The sequence below is a fragment of the Pan troglodytes genome, chromosome 21, assembly GCF_028858775.2.
Source record: "Pan troglodytes isolate AG18354 chromosome 21, NHGRI_mPanTro3-v2.0_pri, whole genome shotgun sequence".
In the NCBI taxonomy this organism is placed as follows: domain Eukaryota; kingdom Metazoa; phylum Chordata; class Mammalia; order Primates; family Hominidae; genus Pan; species Pan troglodytes.
In genome coordinates, this window is record NC_072419.2 from 37,726,024 (window position 1) to 37,748,347 (window position 22,324).

The window sequence follows — 22,324 nt, forward strand, 5'->3', positions numbered from 1 at the left end:
ATTCACAAAAACATCTATACTTTCTGTAAATACTTTTTAAAAAATCTATAGATCAGAGGCCAGGCGCAGTGGTTCACGCCTGTAATCCTAGCACTTTGGGAGGCCGAGGCGAGTGGATCACTGAGGTCAGGCGTTCGAGACCAGCCTGACCAACATGGAGAAACCCCATCTCTACTAAAAATACAAAATTAACTGGGCGTGGTGACGCATGCCTGTAATCCCAGCTACTCGGGAGGCTGAGGCAGGAGAATCGCTTGAACCAGGGAGGCAGAGGTTGTGGTGAGCCGAGATTGCGCCATTGCACTCCAGCCTGGGCAAAAAGAGCAAAACTCCGTCTCAAAACAAACAAACAAAAAAACTATAGATCAGAATAACCACCTTTAGAACACTTTCGGTTATCAGTCAATATTTTTAGATAGAAGCTGGTAGTAAGCCTAAAGTGGGCTTGATTCTGCAGTAAACAACTGCCTCAACACATAGAAATCTTTTTTAAAATAGGCACTCTTGGCCGGGCGCGGTGGCTCATGCCTGTAATCCCAGCACTTTGGGAGGCCGAGGCGGGCGGATCACGAGGTCAGGAGATGGAGACCATCCTGGCTAACACGGTGAAACCCTGACTCTACTAAAAATACCAAAAATTAGCCGAGCGTGGTGGCGGGTGCATGTAGTCCTAGCTACTCGGGAGGCTGAGGCAGGAGAATGGCGTGAACCCGGAGGCTGGAGGTTGCAGTGAGCCGAAATCGCGCCACTGCACTCCAGCCTGGGTGACATAGCAAGACTCCATCTCAAAAAAAAATAAATAAATAATAAATAAAATAAAATAAAATAGGCACTCTTGCGGGACGTGGCAGCTCATGCCTATAACTGCAGAACTTTGGGAGGCCGAAGTGGGCAGATTGCTTGAGCCCAGGAGTTTGAGACCAGCCTGGGCAACATGCCGAAACCCCATCTCTACTAAAAACACAAAAAGTTAGCCGGGCGTGGTGGCACACACCTGTGGTCCCAGCTACTGGGGAGGCTGAGGTGGGAGAATCACCCAAGCCCAGAAGGTAGAGGCTGCAGTGAGCTGTGATCATGCCACCGCACTCCAGCCTGGGTGACAGAGTGAGACCCTGTCTCAAAATAATAATAATAATAATAATAATAATAATAATAATAGGCCCTCCTTGAAGTTTTTTGTTTGCACAGTCACACACTGATGCTTAGATGTTCCAGTATCTAATATAGCCACAGTAGGCTGCAAGCAGTGGCTCATACCTGTAATCCCAACACTTTAGGAGGCTGAGGCAGGAGGATCACTTGAACCTAGGAGTTTGAGACCAGCCTGGCCAACATGGCAAAACCCCATGTCTAAGAAAATATATTTTTTTAACTTTTTTAACAATATCAAAAATAAGAATCACATAAATAAACAGATTCTTCCAATTCTGAAAAGAGCCACAAAGCTTTATAAATTGTACAGGGGCATGAACTGGTAATGTATTATAATTGCCTGGCACATAGTAGGCTCTCAATACATTTGCAAACTCCACACACAGCTTACTTTCTTTTGCTTTATTTTTCTCTATTTATCTGCATTAACATGCTATGGAACACATAACTATACATTAACATTTTACAAATTTTTCTCGTTTTTTTTTTTTTTGAGACAGAGTCTCACTCTGTCGCCCAGGCTGGAGTGCAGTGGGCTCACTGCAACCTCCGCCTCCCAGGTTCAAGCCAGTCTCCTGCCTCAGCCTCCCAAGTAGCTGGGATTGTAGGCGCCCGCCACCACGCCCGGCTAACTTTTTATATTTTTAGTAGAGACGGGGTTTCACCGTGTTAGCCAGGATGGTCTCGATCTCCTGACCTCGCAATCTGCCCACCCCGGCCTCCCAAAGTGCTGGGATTACAGGCGTGAGCCACCGCGCCTGGCCTCTTTTTTTTTTTTTTTTTTTTTTTTCAGACGGAGTTTCGCTCTTGTTGCCCAGGCTGGAGTGCAATGGCTCAGTCTTGGCTCACTGCAACCTCCGCCTCCCGGGTTCAGGCGATTCTCCTGCCTCAGCCTCCCGAGTAGCTGGGATTACAGGTGCGTGCCACCAAGCCCGGCTAATTGTTTGTATTTTTAGTGCAGACGGGGTTTCACCATACTGGTCAGGCTGGTCTCGAACTCGTGACGTCAGGTGATCCACCCGCCTCGGCCTCCTAGAGTGCTGGGATTACAGGCGTGAGCCACTGCGCCCAGCCCATTTTACAGACTTTTATTTTGTTCAGTTTCTTTATTGTCTTCCCAACGTCCCCCCACACACACTGCACTAAAATGCAAGCTTCACGAAGGCAAGGACGAACTTTTGCCTGTATTGTTCACCTCAGTGTCCCCAGAGCCTAGGACAGTTATTGGCATATTGAGGGACATTCAATAAATATTTAAGGAGTGAATAAACAATTGGATACCCAATAAATGCATGTATGAATAAACACATTCTTAGTTATTCGGAATATGAGGATTTGCGGAGAGTGGACAGCCTGGGATTGAGGAGACTGGCTGAGACTGGGAAATGGGCATTCGGGTGGCATGCCCACCGCAGTGGCCCAGAGCCCCTGTCCGGACCGCTAACAAGTTGCTTAGCAACCCGCCGCCCGGCCCTCGGCCACCGCTAGAGGGCGAGCGGGCGGGGAGACGTGCACGCGCGCGCGCGTGCGTGCAAGCGTGTGTGCGCGCGTGCGCGGCGCGGGCTTGGGAGGGAGCACGTCACTTCCTGTTGCCTTAGGGGAACGTGGCTTTCCCTGCAGAGCCGGTGTCTCCGCCTGCGTCCCTGCTGCAGCAACCGGAGCTGGAGTCGGATACCGAACGCACCCTCGCCATGGACTCGGCCCTCAGCGATCCGCATAACGGCAGCGCCGAGGCAGGCGGCCCCACCAACAGCACTACGCGGCCGCCTTCCACGCCCGAGGGCATCGCGCTGGCCTACGGCAGCCTCCTGCTCATGGCGCTGCTGCCCATCTTCTTCGGCGCCCTGCGCTCCGTACGCTGCGCCCGCGGCAAGGTAGGGTCAGCGGGAAAACCGGGCACTTTCCACCCCCATACCGAACACGGCCGACATGGACCCTTCCTAGGAGGGACAGACACCTCCTCTCCCCGGACACTGACTCTTCCCAGCCCCTGATCACCACCGTTCCCTCTGTCTCGGGCCCACATTCCGGGGCTGGCATTTCTTACCCCGGGATCTGGGCACCGACCCCCGACCAGGGTATGATACCTTCCCCAATAGGAACTTGCTTCTGCTCCCGACCCGGACCCTGACACTTCCCTCCCTGTGCATCATGCCGCGGCTGGGAACGCTGTCAGCCCGTCCCCCACTGCGACTCGGGCACTGATTGTTCTGAGCCTGTTGGGCCCAGGCAGACCAGCCCCATCATGTTTACCTGATGGATACTGGTCCTCACAACTTACCGAATGGTACAATTTCGTGTCATTCCCTGTTAGGAACCCTGCCTCAGCCCACCGCAGGGCCCTTTCTACCATCCAGACCCATCCCTAGACTCTGACTCCTGTCTCACTGGAATCTATGGCACCTTATGTGCTCACCTAGATCCCCCACACCTGGCCCTTGCCCCTGCCTCAAAAACAATGATCTCTAAGAGCCCAGTTTTTCACATCACTTTCTGGAACCATCCCAGTCAGCTGGCTCCTCAGAAGCTGGCATCTTGGTGCCTCTACTTTCCAACTAGGCATGGACGTCTTATTTTCCTGGTTTCCTCTCTTAACTACCATCCAACCTTGGACATGGCCTAGTCAAAACCCAGACCTTGTTCCTAACCTGTAACCCTTTTCCCACCCAGCCTTTGACCCTATCTCAAAGTAGCCCTTCTCCCCATACCCCCAAGACAATCCCCCCACCAAATTGGGCCTGTCTGCTGGGCCACTGTTGGCCCCTCTTGTGAGACTGGGCCAGACTCCATCCCTGGCCTTCCTCAACATCTGTCCCATTGGATACCTAGGAGGACTCCAGCACATTTCACCTTCTGCTTCTCCCTCCCCCTTCCCTGCCCCACTTCTTCCCTATATTAAGCCCTCTCTAGCCCGTTGTACCAATGACTTTTCACTTCCTGGCACCCTCTCCCTTCCTCCACAACCTCTTAATCTGCACCTTCCCGATGCTCCTCCCCCACCCAGACCTGAGGATGGACCTAAGTGGAAGTCTTGCCCAAAGAGGGCAGGCCCACAAAGCAGCTGCCACTTTTGAAACTGCTGAAGCTGAGGTTCTCAAAACACTACCCAACTTGAGCAGTAGCTGAGTCCTGCCATCTTCCTTCCCCAGGAGCAGAGAACTCACTACTGGCTCTGTATGCGATCAGATGCAAAGGAAAGTAGTTAGGCGGGGCTTAGGCTGAGAGACTCAAACATGACTCCATTTTCCTTTTTATTTGGCTTTTTCTAAGCTGAGTTCAGGTGATATTAAGCCTCTCTACTATGCCTGTCAGGTAGACACTTAGTGTAGAGAGCAGTTCTGAGATAACCCAGGACAGAGGAGGCGAAGGACAGCTGGCATAAGGCTAGGCAGCTTGATCTGAGCTGCTCTCCAAACTGAGTAATTCTCCCTGGCACCTTCTGTACATGGATCACTAATCTCTGCAGAAAACACCTTCCAGGCAACAGTATTTCCTGAATTTCCACCACTGTCAGGGGTAAGGGAGGATTGCTGCAAAGATGAGTAGGTCAGAGCCCTGTCACCAAGGAATTCGGGAGCCTAGGTGAAAGAATAATAACTAGATTGTGATTATACTACAAGCAATGCTACAAGGTTTAGGGAGAAAGATTGAGCACATCTGGGACAATGCAGGGAGGCTTTGTGCTAGAGGTAGGCCTGAGCCTTGACGTAGAGGTAGAATTTCAGCCAGGAGAAGGCATTCTAAGCAAAAGAAACCAGGTAAGCAGAGAGAGGTACGGAGGCAGGAGGCTACAAGGCAGTTCAGGAAATAGTGGAAGGTTTGGTGTGGCTGGAACAGAGGGTATGGATAGGAGAAAGCCTTAGCCTCTGAATACCTCTCCCAAGCATCTCCTGCAGGGCAGCAGGGTGTGGAGGACTGTATGAATTTACAAACAGGACCTGACCATTAAGAGCCTGCCACCACCAATGACCCAGATGCGGTAAAGCTTGCAAAACCTTGACGCCCTTTGATGCTCACAGCAACTGAGGTGGCAGGCAGAGCCAGTTTCATTATCCTCATTGTACAGGAAAAGAAACTGAGAGTCAAAGAAATGACTTCTGAAGATCACTCTGCCATTTAGGGGCAGAATCAGGTATGCCTAGTCCTCGTCCAGGGCTCTCTCCTAACACAGGTACCTTTAAAGACAAGCAGCATTGACCTAGGGAAAGGACAGGGCAAATGACTCCCCTTCTACCCTGAGTCGTTTCCCTGGTCATGTGAAAAGGAGAGAGAAGAGTTAGTGTGGGGACCCAGTTTTGATTTCCCACCAGTGTTGGACCCCAAAACCAGTTGGGAGAGAGGGAATGTGAGGACAGAATCCCCAAGGGTCAAGGTGTCCATAACAGGCAGGGAAAATTGTGAAATCATGGAGAGAAAGAAGGTAGAGCCTCCAGGAGTATGTTGTGAAGAAGTAGCCTTGGGAGGAGCAGTCTCAGAGCAGCACCCATCACTGTCAGAGTCCTATATCCCAGACAGAAGCGAATATGACCCAGGCAGTAGCTGCACATTAAACATTGGTTTAAAGGGCCCTCAGCGAACAGGACTGGGTGCCTGCTGTGGGCTAGGCTCTGGGCTGGGTACCAGGAGTTCCGGGACAAAGAAGGCCAAGCCCTGCCCTCACTGAGCCCAGTCACCAAGGAGAAACAGACATGTGACTAGTCAAGTAAATAGAGCTCTGATAGGCCTCCTGGAGGGGGCAGCAGTTGTCTCTGCATGGATTGGGAGAGTCCAACAGGCAGAGCAGGAGAAGGTGGGGCAGGGGACCACAAGATGTGTTCAGGGAGGCAGTGAAGAGTGTGGTGTGAGCCCAGGAGAGGGGCTTGGATGTAGTGACAAGATGTTCAGGAAACCTGTGGCCTTTCTGGGGAAGAGAATCCTGAAAGCAATGCAGCGGTTAATTGTTATTGTTACAAAAATACTATACACTTGTTAAAAAAAAAAAAAATCAAGCAGTGCAGAAGTATAAAGGAAAAGCCTCCTGGGCACTATTCCTTGGAAGTAACCCAACTGGCTGTTGAGTATATAACCTTTGAGAATTTTTTCTGTGTTTACACATTCATTGTATATGTGTCTGTGTATATAGACATGTAAATTTATTTTTATAAAAATTGGATTATATAGTACATATTTCTCCACAACTTGATTTTTTTTTTTTTTTTTTTTTTTTTTTTTTGAGATGGAGTTTCACTCTTGTTGCCCGGGCTGGAGTGCAATGGCGTGATCTTGGCTCATTGCAACTTCTGCCTCCCAGGTTCAAGCAATTCTCCTGCCTCAGCCTCCCATGTAGCTGGGATTACAGGCTGGCACCACCACACCTGGCTAATTTTGTATTTTTAGTAGAGACGGGATTTCTCCATGTTGGTCAGGCTGATCTCAAACTCCCGACCTCAGGTGATCCATCCTCCTCGGCCTCCCAAAGTGCTGGGACTACAGGCATGAGCCACCGCGCCCAGCAATTTTTTTTTTTTTAACAATATGTTGGCCAGGCACAGTGGCTCATGCCTGTAATCCCAGCACTTTTGGGAGGCCGAGGCAGGTGGATCACTTGAAGTCAGGAGTTCAAGACCAGCCTGGCCAACATGGTGAAGCCCCATCTCTACTAAAAATACAAAAATTAGCTTTGCGTGGTGGGGCACGCCTGTAATCCCAGCTACTCGGGAGGCTGAGGCACAAGAATTGCTTGAACCCGGGAGGCACAGGTTGCAATGAGCTGAGATCATACCACTGCACTCCAGCCTGGTCGACAGAGTGAGACTCCATCTCAAAAATAATAATAATAATATGTTTCATTATTTTTCTATGTCAGTACATATAGACCTAAAGTTAACCAGACATGATGGCATGCACCTGTAGTCCTAGCTACTCTGGAGGTTGAGGCGAGAGGATAACTTGAGCCCTTGAGTTCAAGGCTGCAGTGAGCCCTGATTGCACCACTGGGCAACAGAGTGAGACCCTGTCTCAAAAAATATATACATATATATATAGAGAGAGAGAGAGATCTACCTCATCTTTTATGGTGGGGAGGGTAGGTAATACATGCCCATGGTACAGAATTCAAAAGGTACAAAGGGGTGCACAGTGAAAGTCTCCCTGCTACCCCAAGCTGCCCTATTTCCCTCCTCAGAGGCAGCCCCTCTCCTGTGTTTCTTAGATATCCATCCAGAAAGATTCTGTGTCTTTACAAATAAATAGGCATATACTTTTCCCTGATTTTTTTTGTTGTTGTTTTAATGAGACCGAGTCTCGCTCTGTCACCCAGGCTGGAGTGCAATGGCATAACCTCAGCTCACTGCACGCTCCATCTCTTGGGTTCAAGGGATTCTTCTGCCTCAGCCTCCCGAGTAGCTGGGATTGCAGGCACCTGCCATCATGCCTGGCTAATTTTTGTATTTTTGCAGAGACGGGGTTTCACCAGGTTGTCCAGGCTGGTCCTGAACTCCTGACCTCAGGTGATCCACCCGCCTCGGCCTCCCAAAGTGCTGGGATTACAGGCGTGAGCCACCACGCCTGGCCAGTACACTCTTCCTTGCACCTTGCTTTTTTCACCTAATGTGTGTTGCAGATCCAATCATGTCAGTACATAGGGGGTGGGTGTGTTCTTTAACAGCTGTATGGTATCCCACTTGTACTCCAGTTTGCTTAGAATGCTAGTTCTCTAGTATCTGGTCCCTGGGCCAGCAGTGTCAGCATCACCCCAGAACTTGTTAGAAATGCACATTCTGAATCAGAAGCTCAAGGTGGGCCCAGCAATGTGTGTTTTAACAAGCCCACCTGGTGATTCTGATGCATGCTCAAATTTGAGAATTTGAGTCCCCAACTGGTCATTTAGGTTGTTTCAGTCTTTTGCTATTACAAACCATGCTGAAATTAATAACATTATACATTTTTATTTCACACTTGTCTGTGTATTTGTGGGATAAATTTCTCAAAATTGGTGGGTCGAAGGCTATGCACACTTTTTTTTTTTTTTTTTTTGAGACAGTCTCGCTCTGTTGCCCAGGCTGAGTGTGAGTGCGGTGGTGCCATCTCAGCTCACTGCAACCTCTGCCTCCTGGGTTCAAGCAATTCTCCCACCTCAGCCTCTTGAGTAGCTGGGATTACAGGCGCGCACCCACCACACCTGGCTAATTTTTATGTTTTTCATACAGATGGAGTTTTACCATGTTGGCCAGGCTGGTCTCAAACTCCTGACCTCAGGTGATCTGCCCGCCTTGGCCTCCTAAAGTGCTGGGATTACAGGCGTGAGCCACTGTTCCCAGCCCACACTTTTTATTTAGATAGAATTTACCATATGATCCACTATAGAGGTTGTATCAGTTTACTTTCCCACCAGCAATGACCTCAATTCTTGTTGAATGGCTGTGGAGGAGTCTGTTCTCCAGAGGTTTTGTTTTTTTGTTGTTGTTTTTGTTTGTTTGTTCGTTCGTTTGTTAGACAGAGTCTCACTCTTTGGCCAGGCTGGAGTGCAGTGGTGTGATCTTGGCTCACTGCAACCTCCACCTGCCAGGTACAAACAATTCTCATGCCTCAGCCTCCCAAGTAGCTGGAATTACAGGCGCGTGCCACTACGCCTGGCTAATTTTTATATTTTTAGTAGTGACAGGGTTTCACCATGTTGGCCAGGCTGGTCTCGAACTCTTGACCTCAAGTGATCCGCCCACCTCGGCCTCCCATAGTGCTGGGATTACAGGTGTGAGCCACTGTGCCTGGCTTCTCCAGAGGTTTTTAAGCAGATACGTGATACAATCAGGTGTAGGCTTTAGAAAGAGCTCATGGCAGGGTGGGTGATAGGCAGGAGGGAGAAGTGTAATGTTGGTGCAGGGGTTGTGAAGACAGCAATGCAGCAATGAGGGCCAAAGGATTGGGGTGGGAAGTTAGGAAAGGTAACCTTGGAGAGCTGAGTGACTGGATGTTGTGGTAAAGAATGGAGACTCTGGAGTCTCCAGCTGGGGCAACAGTAACAGAATGGCCCATGAATTTCAGATCATTTCCAGGGCATGGCGTAGAAGCAGTGCTTCAAGAGCTTGAACCGTGCCAGTGGCTTGAAGCAGGCATCTGTCCTCTCTTACAGCTTTTGTTTCCGCTCTGATAACAACATCCAGAATGTCACTGGAAGCTACATTTACTTCTGCTGTTTGTGTCAGGTTTTTCCCCCACTTTCTAATTGTGTTTTATGTTGCAGGAGCTATTGTATTTACATACACAAATCTGGTTAAAAAATCGCAATTGGATTGGTAAAGAATCCTAGCAACTTTTTAGTATTTTTGTAACTACAAAGATTAGCTGTTCAGTTACCTTCAGGATTCTGTTCCTCAGAAAGGTTGCAGGCTTCCCAAGTATCTTCCTGTTAAAACTTTCCAACAGAAATTTCCAGATAGGAAAGATAGAAATCTTCTAGGAAACAGCTCCCAAGAGTTTGGGGTCTGGAACTGGACTGCCTCAGTTTCAGTCCTGGCTCTGCCACTCACCAGCTGTGTGACACTAAGCAAGTTACTTCACCTCTCTAGACCTCCGCTTCCTCATCTGTAAAAGAGCTATTAAAAGTACCTGCTGGCCAGGCGTGGTGGCTCACACCTGTAATCCCAGCACTTTGGGAGGCCAAGGCAGGCAGATCACAAGGTCAGGATCTTGTGACAGACCATCCTGACTAACATGGTGAAACCCTGTCTCTACTAAAAATACAAAAAATTAGCTGGGCGTGGTGGTACATGCCTGTAGTCCCAGCTACTCGGGAGGCTGAGACACGAGAATTGCTTGAACCCAAGAGGCGGAGGTTGCAGTGAGCCGAGATTGCACCACTGCATTCCAGCCTGGGCAACAGAGCGAGACTCCGTCTCAAAAAAAAAAAAAAAAAAAGTACCTGCTTTGTGGGGTTTTTGTGAGGATGAAAACATGTAAAGTACCTAGAACAGTGCAGTAATGTTATTGTTATTACTATTATCGTCAGATTTCAGGTCTCCCATTCTTTTTTTTTTTTTTTTTTAAATGGAGGCAGAGTATCTCCATGTTGCCCATGCTGGTCTCAAACTCCTGGGCTCAACCGATCTGCCCACCTTGACCTCCCAAAGTGCTGGGATTACAGTCCGGTCTCCCATTCTGACTCAGCATTGCAGCATGGGATATTTATAAGTCACCCACAAAGGAGACCAGAGTCCTCTGTGTAATGGAGAGCATCTGTCCAACCTTGGTTTGTCACTGAATAAGATTAGGCCTCTTCCCACCCAGGGTGCTGAGCTGAATTGAAAGGAATATGTGGAAATGAGCCATAATGCTGGTTTGTAGGTGAAGCCACAGAGTCCTGTGTGTCCTTTGACAGCCCTGAGCCTCTGCATGTGCATATCTTTCTGCCTGATAAGCACTTCCTTTCCTTGTACACAAAGCAGACTCCTCAAGCCGGGCATGGTGGCTCACACCTGTAATCCCAGCACTTTGGGAGGCCAAGGCAGGCAGATCATCTGAGGTCAGGAGTTTGAGACCAGCCTGGCCAACATGGTGAAACCCCATCTCTACTAAAAATACAAAATTAGCTGGGTGTGGTGGCAGGTGCCTATAATCCCAGCTACTCAGGAGGCCGAGGCAGAGAATCACTTGATTTGTAGTGAGCTGAGATTGTGCCATTGCACTCCAGCCTGCGCAAAAAGAGCAAAACTCCACTAAAAAAAAAAAACAAAAACAAAATACTGACAAGCTGACTCCTCAACCCAGTCAGCATTTGTCTGGCTCCAGACTACCAGACACTGTGCTTGACCATCAAGGCCTTGCTTAAGTGGTACCTGCTCTTGCCACCTCTGACTCCCTTACTTCTCTGCAGAAATAGTGTCTTGTTGGCTGTCTCGTGATTCCGTTTTGCATAATAATGATACAAATGGTGTATACGGTTTAAATGATGACTCGAGATACAATGCTGAGTACTTCCAAAGCAGAAATCAGAATCCTCACAACTTGTTTTACAGCTGAGGAAACCGAGGCTTAGAGAAAAAAAAAATCACTTTCCCAAGGTCCCACAGCTGGGAAGTAGAGCTGGGAGTCCAAATGGACTTCCTGATCTCAGAGTCCCTTCATAACTGCTGATGTTCATACTGTGTGTCACAGTGATATACATGTCTATTGCATCATGTGTCACACTACATTGTAATAGCCTGTTTGGGGTTTTTTTTTGGGGGAGGGGGGCTTTTTTTTTTATGAGACAGAGTCTCGCTCTGTTGCCAAGGCTGGAGTTCAGTGGCACGATCCCCACTCACTACGGCCTCCACCTCCCGGGTTCAAGCAATTCTCCTGCCTCAACCTCCTGAGTAGCTGGGACCATAGGCGCACGATATCACACCCGGCTGATTTTTGTATTTTTAGTAGAGACGGGGTTTCACCATGTTGGCCAGGCTGGTCTTTTTTTTTTTTTTTTGAGACAGAGTCTCGCTGTCCACCCAGGCTGGAGTTCAGTGGCTCAGTCTCGGCTCACTGCAACCTCCACCTCCCAGGTTCAAGCTATTCTCCTCCCTCAGCCTCCCAAGTAGCTGGGATTACAGATGCACACCAGCACGCCCAGCTAATTTTTGTATTTTTAGTAGAGACAAGGTTTCACCATGTTGGCCAGGCTGGTCTCGAAATCCTGACCTCAGGTGATCCGCCCGCCTCCATCTCCCAAAGTGCTGGGATTACAGGCATGAGCCACCACGCCCAGCCAGTTTTGCTGTGCATTCCATAAACTAGAATACGTGTTCCCTGTAATATGTATCATGTCACAGTATTAACCTACCTGCCTGTGAGTGTTTCAAGATCAGGAACTCATTTTTGTACCCATACTACTGCTACACAGGAAATGTATTGAATGTGTGGAGATGCTCAGAGGGGATGAGGAACTTGCCCAAGTCCCACAGCACACTGCTGGCAAAAGCAGAAGCCAAGGGTTGGGAGAGAATAGGGAAGGAAGGAAACTGGGCCTCTCATGTGGGTATTGCTCACCCACCCCACTCCCACCTCCTAGCAAAGCTGTCCAAGTGACTCACATGGAGCTGCCTCCAGTGGCTCCAGAGGGGAGGGTCTCCCTTCCAGCCCAGAGCCTGGGCTGCCTCAGCCATGCATAGGCAAGGGTGTGGTTAGGGGCCTCCTCACTCACCTCTCCCTGATAGTCACAACCCCCAATACAGGCACAGTACTTTAGTTTGCCAGGCTGTTTTGCATCCCATATCTTATTTGGTTTAAGACTCCTATGGGGCTGGGTGTGGTGGTTCACGCCTATAATCTCAGCATTTTGGGAGGCCAAGGCAGGAGGATCGCTTGATGCCAGGAGTTCAAGGCTGCAGTGAGCTATGATCCTGCCACTGCACTCCAGCTTGGGCAACAGAGAGAGACCCTGTCACTTTTCTTTAAAAAAAAAAAGAAGGCTCTTGGACCTTTTTTGAAGTGAGGCTAGAGATTGTCCTCCTGTTTGACAGAGAAGTAAACCCAGTCACTCAGCAAGCCGTTAACAGAGCAAGGAATACCTTGGATACACTTTATGTGTAGCATTTTACTTATGTATGAACTATATCTGTAGGGAGAATTCCCACAGATGGAATTGCTTGGTCAAAGGGTATGTGCATTTGTAATTTTTTGTGTATTGCCTAGTTGCTTTCTACAGGAAGACAGATTGACTCCCATAGGCAGTGTGGGAGACTACATCTTTCCCCGTAGCCCCACCGACTCAGTATGTTACCCAGTGTGTGGATTCTTACCTTTCCGATAGACAAAAAACAGAATCTCAGTGTGCTTTAGTTTGAGCTCTTATTAAGGGTGAGAATAAAGACTTTTTTTTTATTATTAAGAGCCATTTGTAGTTCTTGTTCTGTGGCTTTTTTTTTTTTTTTTTTTAGACGGAGTCTCGCTCTGTCGCCCAGGCTGGAATGCAGTGGCACAATCTTGGCTCACTGCACGCTCCGCCTCCCGGGTTCATGCCATTCTGCTGCCTCAGCCTCCCGAGTAGCTGGGACTACAGGCGCCCGCCACCACATCTGGCTAATTTTTTCTATTTTTAGTAGAGATGGGGTTTCACCACGTTAGCCAGGATGGTCTTGATCTCCTGACCTCACGATCCGCCTGCCTCGGCCTCCCAAAGTGCTGGGATTACAAGCGTGAGCCATTGTGCCCGGCCTCTGTGGCTCCTCTTTTTGTATCTTTGGGCATGTGGAAATTTCAGTCTAATGCATCCTGCCAAATTACCCTCCTGAAAAGGCTGGACAGGTTTATACTTTAGGCCAGTGCTGTCTATGTATTTCCTTTAGCCAGGCACAGTGGTGCATGCCTGTAATCCCAGCTACTTGGGAGGCTGAGGCAAGAGGATTACTTAAGCCCAGGATTTCGAATCTAGCCCACACCTCCCTCTCCTAGTAGTCATTTTGTGGGCTTACTGCCCTCTGCCCCATCTCCTTCCCTCTTTGCAACCTTCCACCTGGGACACTAGGGCCTCTCTGAGCCAGTCTTACCTTCTCCAGACACCCTCTCTCTTAGCAGGTTTTTTATTGTTGGTTTTTGTAAGCCAAAATATTTGTGAGTCTCCATAACTGAATGTGATCCCTTCTTCTAGGGATGCTGGTGCTTTACTTGCAGGATGGATATGGTGATAGTAGAATCTCAGACACTGTAATGAGCCTGGCTACTATGGAAAGAACTTCAGCATGAGCAGGAGTCTAATCTGGCATTGCTAGGACTTTTGGTAGCCATGATACAAAACAGTTGCAGAGTAGGCTTGTCCCAGCAGGGAAATCTGGAAGGGCTTCGTGGCAGTGACATTTACTAGGCCCTTGAGGACTGTGAGGATTTTGCCTAGCAGAGAGAGGGCAGGTAGAGACCACTGTGATCCTGGAAGCTTTTGACCCTGTTTGGAATACAAATTTATACCAAAAAAAAAAGAAAAGAAAGAAAAGAAATTTATACCAGTACTATATATCATTGATAAATTTTCATTAGAAAGTTCTGGCCAGGTACAATGGCTCACACCTATAAGTCCAGCACTTTGTGAGGCTAAGGCGGGCAAATCACCTGAGGCCAGGAGTTTGAGACCAGCCTGGCCGACATGGTGAAACCCCCTCTCTGCAAAAAACACAAAAATTAGCCAGGTATGGTGGCATGTGCCTTTAGTCCCAGCTACTTGAGAGGCTGAGGCGGGAGAATTGATTGAACCAGGAGGCAGAGGTTGCAGTGAGCCAAGATTGCACCACTGCACTCCAGCCTAGGTGACAGAGTGAGACTCCATCTCAAAAAACAAAAAAGAAAGTTCGTCATAAATCCTTTTTTTTTTTTTTTTAGACGGAGTCTTGCTGTGTCTCCCAGGCTAGAGTGTTCAGTGGTGCGATCTCAGCTGACTGCAACCTCCGCCTCCTGGGTTCAAGCGATTCTCCTGACTCAGCCTCCTGAGTAGCTGGGATTATAGGTGCCCGCCACTGCGCCCGGCTAATTTTTGTATTTTTAGTAGAGACGGGGTTTCACCATGTTGGCCAGGCTGGTCTCAAACTCCTGACCTTGTGATCCACCCACCTCGGCCTCCCAAAGTGCTGGGATTACAGGCGTGAGCCACTGCGCCTGGCCTTCTTTGGCATAAATTCTATGAAGCTAATCTATTCCTATGTTGATCTGTTACTCCATTTTCAATTCTTTTCCATTTTTATAATACTGAAATTATTTTGATTGCATTCAGTTATTTTTCATGTAAATATTTATCCTTCATCAGTTCTTTACCCACATCACATTCTTGCCAACTATAGCATCTGCCATTATAAATTTAATTGTGGCTTTTATTTTTACCATTTTCAAGTCTGCCAGTCAAATTTCTTAAATTTAAGTTTTGTCAAGATTTGCTTCTCCTCACAGTTGGTGTCTCCCTATGTGCAGTTTCAGCCATTGTCTGTCTTGTTTGTTGTTAATTTCAACTCATAATATTCATTACCTACTGGATGACAGAATAGTCATTTTTCCCTCTTGGCTGATCCATTAGAAAACTGAAAACAATTTTCTTCGAGAGGTCTGAAACTGCTATGGCATCACTGGTGTCCAGGTTTTCTTCTCTCAGTTATTCCATACTGGAATGGCCTCTGCCATAGCCCTTCTCCCCAGATGTGTCACACATGCCCTGGGTTCTCCTTGGTCTCTTGATCAGGGTCCAGATCTCCTCATGGTAGAATGGCAGGATCAGCCAGGCATGGTGGCTCATACCTGTAACCCCAGCACTTTGGGAGGCCGAAGCAGGTGGATCACTTGAGGTCAGTTCAAGACCAGCCTAGCCAACATGGTAAAACTCCATCTCTGCTAAAAATACAAAAATTAGCTGTGCATGGTTGTGCATGCCTATAGTCCCAGCTACTCGGGAGGCTGAGGCAGGAGAATCGCCTGAACCCAGGAAGCGGAGGCTGCAGTGAGCCAAGATTGTGCCACTTCATTCCAGCCTGGGTGATAGAGCAAGACTCCGTCTCAAAAAAAAAAATGGCAAGATCAGAGCATCTTGCCCCAGGATGAGGCAGGCAGCATCCCTAGCCAAGGGAATAGCATTAGCAGAGCCTTGCAGGAACATATGGGAACCAGCCGTGCTGAGCCATTGTCATTCTTCTCTCCTCTAGAATGCTTCAGACATGCCTGAAACAATCACCAGCCGGGATGCCGCCCGCTTCCCCATCATCGCCAGCTGCACACTCTTGGGGCTCTACCTCTTTTTCAAAGTAAGTCTTTTGCCACCTGTTGTGTCATTTGATCTAAATGACTTTATCTTATTTTGTTTTGTTTTTCCCATCACAAGAACCATGCATGTTCATTTATAGAAAATAAAGAAGAAAGAAAAATTAATAATTCACCCATAGACCTACCCAAAGACAACAACTGTTAGTGTTTGGGACCCTTTCTCACTAGTCTGTATTTCTTTTCTCCATGTAGCTTTTTGTTTTGTTTTTGTGATATCAGTTTGGTTTCATTGTACTGTTTATGTTGGGATGGGGTATAGCTTGTGCTCAGACATACCTCTACCATACTAATGGCCTTTTTTTTTTTTTTAATTTATTGAGGTTTATTTTCCCAATAAAAGTTATACAGGCTCAGTGTTGAAAACCTGGAAAACACAGAAAAGTAAAAAGGGAAAAACAGCAGTCATCCAAAACCCCACTACCAGAGACAGTCACAGTTTCCCTTCGGAGGTGTGTCCTTCCACTGTTTCTCCCTGTGCATGGTTTCTCCGTAGCTGTGACCACATGGTGTATTCAGTTTGTAGCTGCTTTTTTCACTTCACATTAATAACATCATAAACATTTTCTCATGTTACTGCAAACCCTCCTTAGTTGTACTATTTTCTGGATTATAAAAATATATTCAGAAAAACTAAAGAAAGTATATCAATAGAGGGAAAAATAAATACCACAACACAGAAGTAGTCATTGACATTTTGGCATATCTCATTTCGGGCTTTTTATTTATTTATTTTAGGACAGAGTCTCACTCTGTCCCCCAGGCTGGAGTGCAATGGCGCCATCACAGTTCACTGCAGCCTCAACCTCTTAGGCTCAAGAGATCCTCCTGCCTCAGCCTCCCAAGTAGCTGGGATTATAGGCACGCACCACCACACCCTGCTAATTTTTTTTTTTTTGAGACGGAGTCTCGCTCTGTCACCCAGGCTCCTGTGCAGTGGCACAATTTCGGCTCACTACAACATCCACCTCCCAGGTTCAAGTGGTTCTCCTGCCTCAGCCAGCTGAGTAGCTAGGATTACAGACGCGCGCCACCACGCCCAGCTAATTTTTGTATTTTTAGTAGAGACAGGGTTTCACTGTGTTGGTCAGGCTGGTCTCAAACTCCTGACCTCATGATCCACCCACCTTGGCCTCCCAAAGTGCTGGGATTACAGGCGTTAGCCACTGCACCCGGCCAACTTTTTCTTTTAGTAGAAACAAGATTTCGCTTTGTTGCCCAGTCCGGTCTCAAACTCCTGGGCTCAAGTGATCCTCCCACCTCTCCCTCCCAAAGTGCTGGGATTACAGGCGTAAGCCACTGCATCCATCCCTTTCAGCCTTTTAATAAGTGTATGTTTAGCATTATTATAATCATAACTGTAGTGTTAGATCTTCTTTTTGTTGTTTATATTAGGTTTTTCTTTGTTTATTGGTTTGTTTAGAGACAGGGTCTCACTCTTGCCCAGCCTGGAGTGCACTGGTGCAATCATGGCTCACTGCAACCTCAATTCCTGGACTCAAGTGGAAAACCTACTGATTTTGTTTTATTGTATTTTATTTTTAGAGACAGGGTTTTACTATGTTGCCCAGGCTGGTAACAAACTCCTTGGCCTCCTGAAGCACTAAGATTACAGATGTAAGCCACCATGCCAGGCCCTTGTTTTGTTTGTTTTGTTTTGTTTTTGAGACAAGGTCTTGCTCTGTCACCCAGGCTGGAGTGCCGTAGTGCAATCATGGCTCACTACAGCCTCAACCTCCTGGGCTCAAGCGATCCTCCCACCTCTGCCTCCAGAGTAGCTGGGACTACAAGGCGTGCACCACCACACCTAGCTAATTTTCATATTTTTAGTGGAGATGGGGTTTTGCATGTTGCCCAGGCTGGTCTCGAACTCCTGGGCTCAAGCTATCCACCCTCCTTGGCCTTGTAAAGTGCTGGTATTACAAGCATGAGCCACCACACCTGGCCCCTTTTTGTTCTTTTTAATAGTACGTCAGCTTTTTTCCTGGTCATTGAAAATTCCTCAAGGATGTCTTTAATTTACATCTTAAAATGTAGGCTGGACACAGTGGCCCACACCTGTGATCCCAGCACTTTGGGAAGCCGAGGTGGGTGGATCATCTGAGGTCAGGAATTCAAGACCACCCTGGCCAACAATGGTGAAACCCTGTCTCTACAAAAACTACAAAAATCCATCCTGGCCAACGTGGTGAAACCCGGTCTCTACTAAAAATACAAAAATTAGCTGGGCATGGTGGCATGTGACTGTAGTCCCAGCTACTCGGGAGTCTGAGGCAGGGGAATCGCTTGAACCCGGGAGGCAGAGGTTGCAGTGAGCTGAGATGGTGCCACTGCACTTCAGCCTGGCGACACAGCGAGACTCTGTCTCAATTTAAAAAAAAAAAAAGTATCAATTAAAAAAAATATGTACATGTAGGCCTGGCGCAGTGGCTCACCTGTTATCCCAGTACTTTGGGAGGCTAAGGTGGGAGGATCACTTGAGCTCAGGAGTTAGAGGCCAGTGTGGGCAACATAGTGAGACCCCATCTCATTCATAGGTAAATAAATAAACCGATTCATCAATAATGTACATCATTTAAAAAAATTTGTTGCCAGCCTAGGCAACAGAGCAAAACTCCGTCTCAAAAAAATATTTTTTTCAACCTAAAGTACAAATGAACCATAATCCTCTCCCCAATACAGTTTCCTGTGATTCTGTCATGCATAAATCTATACTTATGTTAAATTATATATTTTTTTATATGTATCAAATACATGATTCTTACCACGGAGGTATTTTTATATCAATACAGTCAAATTACCCCATTCTTTCATTCTTTTTTTTTTGAGACAGAGTCTTTCTCTGTCGCCAGGCTGGAGTGCAGTGGCGTGCAATCTCAGCTCAATGCAACCTCTGCCTCCCTAGTTCAAGCGATTCTCCTGCCTCAGCCTCCCGAGTAGCTGGGACTACAGGTGCGTGCCACCACACCCAGCTAATTTTTGTATTTTTAGTAGAGATGGGGTTTCGCCATGTTGGCCAAGATGGTCTTGATCTCTTGACCTTGTGATCCGCCTTCCTTAGCCTCCCAAAGTGCTGGGATTACCGGCATGAGCCATCGTGCCCAGCCTCTTTCATTCTTTTTAACAGCTGCTCATGGTTCTGTTTTACAGTGTACCCTGAGGGTATTTAGGTCTGTCCAGTGTTGGGGTATCATAGCAGTATTGTCGTAAACACTTCATACACATAATTTGTGCACTTATTTTCTTCAAGTCTATCTGCAGTAGGTCTACCAGGTCAAGTGCATCTCCATTTGTAATTAGATAGTGCCAAATCACCCTCCAAAAAGATTGTACCATTTTACATTCCCACTGACAGTTACAAGTGTGCTGGCCTACCCAGGCGCTCACTTGCATTGGATAGCACCAAAATTTTTAGTTTTTTCCAGTCTGTGAGTGAATTAAAAAGATTTTTTTTTTTTTTTGAGATGGAGTCTCACTCTGTTGCCCAGGCTGGAGTGCAGTGGCGCATTCTCGGCTCACTGCAACCTCCACCTCCCAGGTTCAAACGATTCTCCTGCCTCAGCCTCCCAAGTAGCTAGGATTACAGGTGTGTGCCACCATGCCCAGCTAATTTTTGTATTTTTAGTAGAGACGGGGTTTCACCTTGTTGGTCAGGCTGGACTCCTGGCCTTAGGTAATCCACCTGCCTTGGCCTCCCAAAGTGCTGGGATTACAGGTGTGAGCCACTGCGCCCAGCCAAAAACATAATTTTTTAACACCTGTTTCCTATTTCATAGCTCCCTCATTTTGGATCGGAATTTTTTTTTTTTTTTAGAGATGAGGTCTTGCTCTGTTGCCCAGGCTGGAGTGCAGTCACATAATCGTAGCTTACTGAAGACTTGTTCTCCTGAGCTCAGATGATCCTCCCGTCTCAGCCTCCTAAGTATTTGGGACTATAGACGTATGTCATTACATCCAGCTATAAATCCTCTTTTTTTGTTGTTTTTTGTTGTTGTTATTGTTTTGTTTTGTTTTGTTTTTTGAGACGGAGTCTGTCACCCAGGCTGGAGTGCAGTGGCATGATCTTGGCTCACTGCAATCTCTGCCTCCCAGGTTCAAGCAATTCTCCTGCCTCAGCCTCCTGAGAAATGCTCTTTTTAATGGTTACAGGGTATCCCCACAAGCAACCAGCCTGGGCAACATAGCAAGACCCCATCTCTAGAAAACATTTAAAAATTAGCCAGACATGGTGGTGCAGGCTTATATTCCCAGCTACTCAGGAGATTGAGGCTGAAGGATGACTTGAGCACAGGAGTTCAAGGCTATGGTGAGCTATGATCACACCACTGAACTCCAGCCTGGACATGAATGTTACCCTGACAATAAAAGCAGAAAAACATCCCTATAAGCAGATACAGCACAGTTGACTTAAAGCATCCCCCTCACTTTAAACAGAAAATGTCATTCTGATTTTTACTCTAAGAAATAAGAGTGCACTAAATAACATTGGCTATTCACAGATTTTTTTTTCTTTTTTCCTGGACCTCAGATAAAGAGCTGAATTTAGGCCGGGCGCGGTGGCTCAAGCCTGTAATCCCAGCACTTTGGGAGGCCAAGGCGGGTGTATCACGAGGTCAGGAGATCGAGACCATCCTGGCCAACATGGTGAAACCCCGTCTCTACTGAAAATACAAAAACTATCAGGGTGTGGTGGCACACGCCTGTAATCCCAGCTACTTGGGAGGCTGAGGCAGGAGAATCGCTTGAACCAGGGAGTCGGAGGTTGCAGTGAGCCGAGATCGTGCCCCTGCACTCCAGCCTGGTGACAGAGAGAGACTCCATCTCAAAACAAAACAAACAAACAAACAGCTGAATTTATCAAATGCCTTGGTTCATAGCATACCATCCTTGGTCTATGCCAGGCCCCCCTACTTTTTTTTTTTCCCCACTTCACTCCAATATCCACCTCCATTTCCCACCTTCATTTCTCTCTCTGCCAGAGGCAGCTGCTTTAATGCATTTGACTTCTGTCCTTAGATGTGTATGTTTCTTATAAAATATGTAGTGTTGGTGTATCTGTGTGTATGAGTGGGAATTGCATTTCCATAAATAGAACTGTGCATTGCATCTCCCTCTGTTTCCTTTTCCGCTCTCTGTACCTTAAGATCTCTCCATGGCTCTGTGTACATCCAGCCATTGCTTCTGCCTTTGCTTTTGGCAGATATTTCTGAAGTCTTGAGAGACCTTCTAACATTTTTAGTATTTAGGATTCTTTCCTTAGACCAGATGCTCCCAAAAGGAATTTCTGGCAGCAGTGGGTGTGAGCATTTTTATTTAAGGCACTGGCTTCCTGTTGCTCAGTCTTGCCTCCTCTCTGGGCAGGTAAGCCTCAGTCGGCCTCGTGCCAGAAGCACAGAGTATACCCCATGCCTCTAGAGTGTCCCCAATAAGATTTCTGAAAGGTAGCTGCCTGGACAGCACAGCCACTGGGCTCCTCCTGGCCTCCCCACTGACATCTGGCTGGTTGGTTTGCTTAACAGAAAAACAGCCCACCACAGCGGCTCTCCCTCAGCCCTTTTCCTCCCCTCCTCCTGGTTGGGGCACTGGAGTTTGTAACTGCATTGAACATTTTTAAAACTTCAGGGCTGAGTGTAGTGGCTCACGCCTGTAATCCCAACGCTCTGGGAGGCTGAGGCGGGCAGATCACCTGAGGTCAGGAGATCAAGACCAGCCTAGCCAACATGGTAAAACCCCGTCTCTACCAAAAATACAAAAAAGTTAACCGAGCGTGGTGGCCCATGCCTGTAGTCCCAGCTACTTGGGAGGCTGAGGCAGGAGAATCGCTTGAACCCAGGAGGCAGAGGTTGTGGTGAGCCGAGAACATGCCACTGCACTCCAGCCTGGGTGACAGAGTGAGACTTCGTCTCAAAAAAAACAACAAAAAAAAAACTTCATATTTTCCTGATGCCTCAACATCCCACAAACAGGCCATGAACACTTTGCCCAGGTGAACAGGTGCCAGTGTGATAAGGCTGGTCCTTGCGACAAGTTCCCTTTCTTGCCCTCCTCTACTCTGACCTAGTGACATTCAGACACATCAGTGAGATCTCTTTTGCTTGTGTCTTTCACCCTGAGCCCCAAAGAAGGCACTTGGCCATGGGTCTCCTTCTGTAGGACCTGTGAGTATAATAAATCCTTTCATTTCATATGCCTCTCTCTCAAGGACTTTCACACTGAGTTTAGAATGATCCCATCCTCATCACCAATTGTGTTGTAAAAAAGATGTTCCCCTTGTGAGGTTTTTTTGTCCTTGTTTTTACAGGCAGGGTCTTACTCTTTCACCCAGGCTGGAGTGCAGTGGTGCGATCGTAGTTCACAATAACTTTAAACTCCCAGGCTCAGTTAATCCTCCCACCTCAGCCCCCTGGGTAGCTGGGACTACAGGCATGCACCA

The 22,324-nt window shown here is 47.6% G+C and overlaps 1 protein-coding gene across 5 annotated transcripts in view; it reads left to right on the forward strand.

Moving 5' to 3' along the window:
• Nucleotides 1-2,653: 2,653 nt before the first annotated feature.
• HM13 (histocompatibility minor 13) overlaps nt 2,654-22,324 on the forward strand; it is a 56,695-nt gene continuing 37,024 nt past the window's right edge. For all 5 annotated transcript variants that reach the window (XR_001712178.4, XM_016937630.3, XM_016937632.3 and 2 more), the window contains exons 1-2: nt 2,654-3,026; nt 15,777-15,875. Coding sequence is in view for 4 of the 5 variants with exons in the window: in XM_016937630.3 (XP_016793119.1) it covers nt 2,844-3,026; nt 15,777-15,875 (282 nt within the window). In the remaining variant the exon portion in view is untranslated. The remainder of the gene's footprint in view (nt 3,027-15,776; nt 15,876-22,324) is intronic.